At 42.9% G+C, this 10,327-nt stretch overlaps 1 protein-coding gene across 1 annotated transcript in view; it reads left to right on the top strand.

Moving 5' to 3' along the window:
- Positions 1 to 238: 238 nt before the first annotated feature.
- The window catches only part of LOC142475467 (WD repeat-containing protein 97-like), a gene marked incomplete at both ends in the record, with an annotated part of 83,860 nt that continues 73,771 nt past the window's right edge, over positions 239 to 10,327 (top strand). The window contains one exon of the mRNA XM_075581329.1: positions 239 to 387. Within this exon, the coding sequence (XP_075437444.1) occupies positions 239 to 387 (149 nt within the window). The remainder of the gene's footprint in view (positions 388 to 10,327) is intronic.

Genomic DNA, 10,327 nt, shown 5'->3' with positions numbered 1-10,327 from the left:
TCTGCCCCTCACACTGTATCAGTAACTATCCCACATTATACACACGCTCTGCCCCTCACACTGTATCAGTAACTATCCCACATTATACACACGCTCTGCCCCTCACACTGTATCAGTAACTATCCCACATTATACACACGCTCTGCTACTCACAGTTTCAGGTAGCTTCTCTTCACTTAGTGTCAATAATATAATTATATAATAATAATAAGTATCCTATTTCTTGTGTGTGTTTCAGGTACCTGCCTGTCATCGGGCGAGAGGATGGATCTCTCTGTGTATTGGACTGGTACACAGGAACTGCTCAATGCCATCTTCAGGCTCACAGTCCATGGAGAGTGACGGCTCTTATATCCAGTCCTGAGAATAACTTTATCATATCTTCTGGTGAGCACTGGTACTGTATCATACCTATATACTCGCACTCATACAATGTGAGCACTGATACTGTATCATACCTATATACTGGCACTCATACAGTGTGAGCACTAATACTGTATCATACCTATATACTCGCACTCATACAGTGTGAGCACTGATACTGTACCATACCTATATACTCGCACTCATACAGTGTGAGCACTGATACTGTATCATACCTATATACTCGCACTCATACAATGTGAGCACTGATACTGTATCATACCTATATACTCGCACTCATACAGTGTGAGCACTGATACTGTATCATACCTATATACTCGCACTCATACAGTGTGAGCACTGATACTGTATCATACCTATATACTCATACAGTGTGAGCACTGATACTGTATCATACCTATATACTCGTACTCATACAGTGTGAGCACTGATACTGTATCATACCTATATACTCGTACTCATACAGTGTGAGCACTGATACTGTATCATACCTATATACTGGCACTCATACAGTGTGAGCACTGATACTGTATCATACCTATATACTCGCACTCATACAGTGTGAGCACTGATACTGTATCATACCTATATACTCATACAGTGTGAGCACTGATACTGTATCATACCTATATACTCGTACTCATACAGTGTGAGCACTGATACTGTATCATACCTATATACTCGCACTCATACAGTGTGAGCACTGATACTGTATCATACCTATATACTCGCACTCATACAGTGTGAGCACTGATACTGTATCATACCTATATACTCGCACTCATACAGTGTGAGCACTGATACTGTATCATACCTATATACTCGCACTCATACAGTGTGAGCACTGATACTGTATCATCCCTATATACTCGCACTCATACAGTGTGAGCACTGGTACTGTATCATACCTATATACTCGCACTCATACAGTGTGAGCACTGATACTGTATCATACCTATATACTCGCACTCATACAGTGTGAGCACTGATACTGTATCATACCTATATACTGGCACTCATACAGTGTGAGCACTGATACTGTATTATACCTATATACTCGCACTCATACAGGATGAGCACTGATACTGTATCATACCTATATACTCGTACTCACAGTGTGAGGACTGATACAGTATCATACCTATATACTCGCACTCATACAGTGTGGGCACTGATACTGTATCATACCTATATACTCATACAGTGTGAGCACTGATACTGTATCATACCTATATACTCGCACTCATACAGTGTGAGCACTGATACTGTATCATACCTATATACTCGCACTCATACAGTGTGAGCACTGATACTGTATCATACCTATATACTCGCACTCATACAGTGTGAGCACTGATACTGTATCATACCTATATACTGGTACTCATACAGTGTGAGCACTGATCCTGTATCATACCTATATACTCGCACTCATACAGTGTGAGCACTGATAATGTATCATACCTATATACTCGCACTCATACAGTGTGATCACTGATACTGTATCATACCTATATACTCGCACTCATACAGTGTGAGCACTGATACTGTATCATACCTATATACTCGCACTCATACAGTGTGAGCACTGATACTGTATCATACCTATATACTCGCACTCATACAGTGTGAGCACTGATACTGTATCATACCTATATACTCGCACTCATACAGTGTGAGCACTGATACTGTATCATACCTATATACTTGCACTCATACAGTGTGAGCACTGATACTGTATCATACCTATATACTCGCACTCATACAGTGTGAGCACTGATACTGTATCATACCTATATACTCGCACTCATACAGTGTGAGCACTGATACTGTATCATACCTATATACTCGCACTCATACAGTGTGAGCACTGATACAGTATCATACCTATATACTCGCACTCATACAGTGTGAGCACTCATACCTATATACTCGCACTCATACAGTGTGAGCACTGATAATGTATCATACCTATATACTCGCACTCATACAGTGTGAGCACTGATACTGTATCATACCTATATACTCGCACTCATACAGTGTGAGCACTGATAATGTATCATACCTATATACTCGTACTCATACAGTGTGAGCACTGATACTGTATATACCTTTATACTCGCACTCATACAGTGTGAGCACTGATACTGTATCATACCTATATACTCGCACTCATACAGTGTGAGCACTGATACTGTATCATACCTATATACTCGCACTCATACAGTGTGAGCACTGATACTGTATCATACCTATATACTCGCACTCATACAGTGTGAGCACTGATACTGTATCATACCTATATACTCGCACTCATACAGTGTGAGCACTGATACAGTATCATACCTATATACTCGCACTCATACAGTGTGAGCACTCATACCTATATACTCGCACTCATACAGTGTGAGCACTGATAATGTATCATACCTATATACTCGCACTCATACAGTGTGAGCACTGATACTGTATCATACCTATATACTCGCACTCATACAGTGTGAGCACTGATAATGTATCATACCTATATACTCGTACTCATACAGTGTGAGCACTGATACTGTATATACCTGTATACTCGCACTCATACAGTGTGAGCACTGATACTGTATCATACCTATATACTGGCACTCATACAGTGTGAGCACTGATACTGTATCATACCTATATACTCGCACTCATACAGTGTGAGCACTGATACTGTATCATACCTATATACTCGCACTCATACAGTGTGAACACTGATACTGTATCATACCTATATACTGGCACTCATACAGTGTGAGCACTGATACTGTATTATACCTATATACTCGCACTCATACAGTGTGAGCACTGATACTGTATCATACCTATATACTCGCACTCATACAGTGTGAGCACTGATACTGTATCATACCTATATACTCGTACTCATACAGTGTGAGGACTGATACTGTATCATACCTATATACTCGCACTCATACAGTGTGAGCACTGATACTGTATCATACCTATATACTCGTACTCATACAGTGTGAGCACTGATACTGTATCATACCTATATACTCGCACTCATACAGTGTGAGCACTGATACAGTATCATACCTATATACTCGCACTCATACAGTGTGAGCACTCATACCTATATACTCGCACTCATACAGTGTGAGCACTGATAATGTATCATACCTATATACTCGCACTCATACAGTGTGAGCACTGATACTGTATCATACCTATATACTCGCACTCATACAGTGTGAGCACTGATAATGTATCATACCTATATACTCGTACTCATACAGTGTGAGCACTGATACTGTATATACCTGTATACTCGCACTCATACAGTGTGAGCACTGATACTGTATCATACCTATATACTGGCACTCATACAGTGTGAGCACTGATACTGTATCATACCTATATACTCGCACTCATACAGTGTGAGCACTGATACTGTATCATACCTATATACTCGCACTCATACAGTGTGAACACTGATACTGTATCATACCTATATACTGGCACTCATACAGTGTGAGCACTGATACTGTATTATACCTATATACTCGCACTCATACAGTGTGAGCACTGATACTGTATCATACCTATATACTCGCACTCATACAGTGTGAGCACTGATACTGTATCATACCTATATACTCGTACTCATACAGTGTGAGGACTGATACTGTATCATACCTATATACTCGCACTCATACAGTGTGAGCACTGATACTGTATCATACCTATATACTCGTACTCATACAGTGTGAGCACTGATACTGTATCATACCTATATACTCGCACTCATACAGTGTGAGCACTGATACTGTATCATCCTGTGCTATGTGTATTTTTAGTTGTAGTCTTTAGTCTAGTCTTAATTAAATTAACTAACACTTAGGCATGACAAAAGCATCTGTGTTAATAAGCCTCACATGTGCTAATGAAGGTGGTTGGGCTGAAATAAATTCTGTCAGGTGACTTATTAGGCCTTTATAAGAGCAGCCAGAGCAGCCCTAGCTGTGAAAAGCAGCCCAAGCTTCAAAGTGGCCCAGTTTTAAGTGGCATGGTCGAGTTTAACAGGAGGGAAACAGGAGGGAAACAAGGGGGCTACAGAACACCTCGGGCCCTCAATCCTGGCTGAGACTGCGCTGGGAAGGTGGGGATTTTCTATCCCAGACCACACATCTCAGCGCTAAGCTACGGCTGCCATGCTGCTGCTACTATTTATATTCGCTCCGACCTCGCTTCTTTTCTAAATACACATTTCTTTCTACCAGCCCCATGTCTCCAACTCTATTCATATATCTCCATCTTCTTTACCCCTCAATAAAAAGCACCCCCACAAATCCTCTATTCACACCCTCTATCTACTCCTTCCCGCTGCTGGGGATCTCCCCTAAGCCTGAACCCAGATATACACACCTGATCTCACCTACGCCTCCCTGCCACCTGCTCTCACCCACGCCTCCCTGCCATCTCCTCTCACCCACGCCTCTCTGCCATCTCTTCTCACCCACGCCTCCCTGCCATCTCTTCTCACCCACGCCTCCCCGCCACCTCCTCTCACCCACGCCTCCCTGCCATCTCTTCTCACCCACGCCTCCCTGCCACCTCCTCTCACCCACGCCTCCCTGCCACCTCCTCTCACCCATGCCTCCCTGCCACCTCCTCTCACCCACGCCTCCCTGCCATCTCTTCCCCTTTAAATGGTGTTAACCTTTTCATTTAACACTGACTAACCTTAAAACTCGCCCCACAAATGAAGCACCCCAATAACCTGCACTCATGGCTATTGTCCCACAGTCACTTATACCATCCATTGTGGCCAAGCACTGCCATCTACAGCACTTATTCCCTCACCTGCTCTCTCTGTAAGTTTCCCCTCAAACCTCTTAGATTGTAAGCTCTTCGGGGCAGGGATTTCCTTTCCCATTGTCTGATTTTGCTACACTTATTGTATTTTTTAAAATTCTCTGTACTGTATTCTTTGTGAAGCGCTGAGTACACTTTTGGCGCTATATAAATAAAGACATACAATACAATACAATCATACCTATATACTCGCACTCATACAGTGTGCGCACTGATACTGTATATACCTGTATACTCATACTCATACAGTGTGAGCACTGATTCTGTATCATACCTATATACTGGTACTCATACAGTGTGAGCACTGATACTGTATCATACCTATATATTCACACTCATACAGTGTGAGCACTGATACTGTATCATACCTATATACTCGCACTCATACAGTGTGAGCACTGATACAGTATCATACCTATATACTCGCACTCATACAGTGTGAGCACTGATACTGTATCATACCTATATACTCGCACTCATACAGTGTGAGCACTGATACTGTATCATACCTATATACTCGCACTCATACAGTGTGAGCACTGATACTGTATCATACCTATATACTCTTACTCACAGTGTGAGCACTGATACTGTATCATACCTATATACTGGTACTCATACAGTGTGAGCACTGATACTGTACCATACCTATATACTCGCACTCATACAGTGTGAGCACTGATACTGTATCATATCTATATACTCGTACTCTTACAGTGTGAGCACTGATACTGTATCATACCTATATACTGGTACTCATACAGTGTGAGCACTGATACTGTATCATACCTATATACTCGCACTCATACAGTGTGAGCACTGATACTGTATCATATCTATATACTCGTACTCTTACAGTGTGAGCACTGATACTGTATCATACCTATATACTCGTACTCATACAGTGTGAGCACTGATACTGTATCATATCTATATACTCGTACTCTTACAGTGTGAGCACTGATACTGTATCATACCTATATACTGGTACTCATACAGTGTGAGCACTGATTCTGTATCATACCTATATACTCTTACTCATACAGTGTGAGCACTGATACAGTATCATACCTATATACTGGTACTCATACAGTGTGAGCACTGATACTGTATCATACCTATATACTCGCACTCATACAGTGTGAGCACTGATACTGTATCATACCTATATACTCATACAGTGTGAGCACTGATACTGTATCATACCTATATACTCATACAGTGTGAGCACTGATACTGTATCATACCTATATACTCGCACTCATACAGTGTGAGCACTGATACTGTATCATACCTATATATTCACACTCATACAGTGTGAGCACTGATACTGTATCATACCTATATACTCATACAGTGTGAGCACTGATACTGTATCATACCTATATACTCATACAGTGTGAGCACTGATACTGTATCATACCTATATACTCGCACTCATACAGTGTGAGCACTGATACTGTATCATACCTATATACTCATACAGTGTGAGCACTGATACTGTATCATACCTATATACTCATACAGTGTGAGCACTGATACTGTATCATACCTATATACTCGCACTCATACAGTGTGAGCACTGATACTGTATCATACCTATACAGTATACTCGCACTCATACAGTGTGAGCACTGATACTGTATCATACCTATATACTCTTACTCACAGTGTGAGCACTGATACTGTATCATACCTATATACTGGTACTCATACAGTGTGAGCACTGATACTGTACCATACCTATATACTCGCACTCATACAGTGTGAGCACTGATACTGTATCATATCTATATACTCGTACTCTTACAGTGTGAGCACTGATACTGTATCATACCTATATACTGGTACTCATACAGTGTGAGCACTGATACTGTATCATACCTATATACTCGCACTCATACAGTGTGAGCACTGATACTGTATCATATCTATATACTCGTACTCTTACAGTGTGAGCACTGATACTGTATCATACCTATATACTCGTACTCATACAGTGTGAGCACTGATACTGTATCATATCTATATACTCGTACTCTTACAGTGTGAGCACTGATACTGTATCATACCTATATACTGGTACTCATACAGTGTGAGCACTGATTCTGTATCATACCTATATACTCTTACTCATACAGTGTGAGCACTGATACAGTATCATACCTATATACTGGTACTCATACAGTGTGAGCACTGATACTGTATCATACCTATATACTCGCACTCATACAGTGTGAGCACTGATACTGTATCATACCTATATACTCATACAGTGTGAGCACTGATACTGTATCATACCTATATACTCATACAGTGTGAGCACTGATACTGTATCATACCTATATACTCGCACTCATACAGTGTGAGCACTGATACTGTATCATACCTATATACTCGCACTCATACAGTGTGAGCACTGATACTGTATCATACCTATATACTCTTACTCACAGTGTGAGCACTGATACTGTATCATACCTATATACTCATACAGTGTGAGCACTGATACTGTATCATACCTATATACTCATACAGTGTGAGCACTGATACTGTATCATACCTATATACAGTACATTCTCTTTCTGTCCATGCTTCTCCTCCTCGCTTCTGGGGATATCTCTCCCAATCCTGGTCCCTGCCTCATTCCTACATGCTCTCGTCCTCGCCTGCCACATGCAAACTCTACTCCTTCTGGTGTCAATCCCTCCAACCTCATACCCATCCCCTGACACTGTAATGGGAGAGGGGGATTGGCCCGGGATTGAAGGGGTTGCACCCCATATGGCCACCCCCTGACCTCACCAGGGAGGCAAGGGGTTAACTGGACTGCGGTCCAGAAATTTGGTTTTTACCTTGCTGCAACATGAAAATGTATGTTCCCCTGTTCTAGTGTACTATCACCATATCAGTGTCTGCACCACACACACTGGGATCCATCCGGGAGGACAAGGGTTAATAGTTAGAAAGTGATTATAGCCCTTTGTTTCATGTTCCCGCCTTTTCAGGCACCATTTTGCAGAGTCCCATAGGTCGCCATTGGGGCTCCATTCATTTCAATGGCCGATCTAGCGGTTTTGGACCTGTTTGCCTCGAAGACCAGCAGGTGGCGTCCGAGAGGAGGAGTGGCGGTTTCCCATTGTAAGTCAATGGGCCCATTGACTTCAATGGAGATTCCTCGACGACGATCTCCAGGAACAGGTTGGCAGCCGTCCAAACCGCAAAACTGCAAAGAGGAAACATTGTCTTAAAAAGAGCTTTCATTACTGTTAGTTCAAGTACAACGACAATTGGCGTGGGAATCTTAGGTTCTAGGGCACCTGGGAATACAATTATTTTTGCCCCTAGCTCCTAGGCCTCCCCCCACTTGACCACCACCGGGTCCAAGAATCCAGGACCCCCAGAAAGGATCATGCTGGCTAAGCGGGTCGCGCCATAGGTTTCAATGGCGGCGGAAAAAGCAGCACGAGAAAACGGTTAAGTCCGAAACCCTGAAAACCATAAGCCCATATCTCCGGTTCTGGAGGGTCCAGAGGGCTGGGGTTTGGGGTGCCTGCAGGCACTGTTCCGGCATGGCTGCAGGTCCATTCCCGACCCTCTCCGACCAACCCGACAGAGTATGGACCACCATAAAGGTCCGTGAGTTCTCCCATAGACATCAATGGCGACGGGGCCCCATTGTAAGTCTATGGCGGCGAACTCCCATAAGCGCCAATGGCGGAGTTTCCCCATTGAAAGTCTATGGCGGCGGAGCCCACTGATTTCAATGGGAAAGGAGTGAAAAACAGATTTCTTTTTCAGCGGAGAATTTTATAATAAAATAATAAACGGTTTAGGTGGTATTTGCATATCTCCGGTTCTGTAGATCGCAGCAGGCTGAAACTTGGTCACTATAGTGACCCACTTCCGGCATGTAGGACTGGGTCATTTGGACCCGCTGGACCTAACAGAACCGGTTATTTTAATAGGTTTATATATTAAAAACTATATTGTGTATCAAAGCGGGAACAAAAGCCCGCGAAGATTCCTGCCCACTGAGGAATGCAAATGGTCAGGGGGCAACCTAATGTCTAAGAAACTGCTCCCTGATCAAAGGCTCATCCTCTCTAACGGTTTACATAAGGGCGGAGAAGTACATGACTTTAGTGGTTTGAAGGTGCTATAACTCACACCTACAAACAAAGAATATCCTGCCAGATACCCCATCTGGTAGACTGCCCGGCGCCCTTGATTTGGGTGTGGGGCTACAGAAATGAGACCCTCAGGGTCCCAGCACGCATGTGCCATCTAGCTGGGGGGCATGGGTTAACAATGTTCCCACGTTAGAGATTGGGTGCAGGTAATTGTTCTCCAATAGTCTGCACTCAATGATAAGAATAGGGTTGAAAAGTTATATAAACTGATGTCAACCCTACATTCTTTGTCTTCTTGTTACATCTTGATTGATACCTGATTGCTGGAGAATTGCTATTTGATACTTCTTCATTCCAACCCCTAAGTAAGTGTTACCTTCTTGTCTGTTAATTGTACTATCTTGTTGTGTTCACCTATCTAAGGAATAAATATACTTTATTATATCTAAGCCTCGTTCAGTTCAACCCAGTTATTTTGTGTATATAATATCCTATATCATAAGTTACCGTGACAAGCTCTATAATAACTGGTGGGATTGAACTGAACCTGTATTACAGTTTACTGCGGGACTCTGTAATACAGTGGGAACTCAAGGTGAATTGCGAGTTCCTGGGACTAAAGATATTGAACACACAGTTGTGCAACATTTAACACAAGTTGTAACACCACCTCACTGACGACCGAACCTCTACCAGCCGTGAACCATGAGCGAGGCTGAAGGCTCATCCAATATCCAGACCCGAGCTCAGCTGCGGGACAAGTGCCGAGAATATGGACTGCCCTGGGAGGACCAAGAGGTCGCGCAGATGAAGGAGGCGATCAGAGACTACGAAGCCCGGCTTGCAGAGCCTCAGGAAATGGCTCAGCTTGTCCATGTGCCGCCACCCGGAGAGCAGGGAAGGAACCCGGTGCCGGGGCCGCCGAATCCCGGGGAGAGAGCAGG

This window comes from Ascaphus truei, unplaced genomic scaffold (assembly GCF_040206685.1).
Source record: "Ascaphus truei isolate aAscTru1 unplaced genomic scaffold, aAscTru1.hap1 HAP1_SCAFFOLD_1226, whole genome shotgun sequence".
NCBI classification, from domain to species: Eukaryota; Metazoa; Chordata; class Amphibia; order Anura; family Ascaphidae; genus Ascaphus; species Ascaphus truei.
Note: the sequence above shows the minus strand (reverse complement) of the source record. Positions and strands in the feature narration are given on the sequence as shown.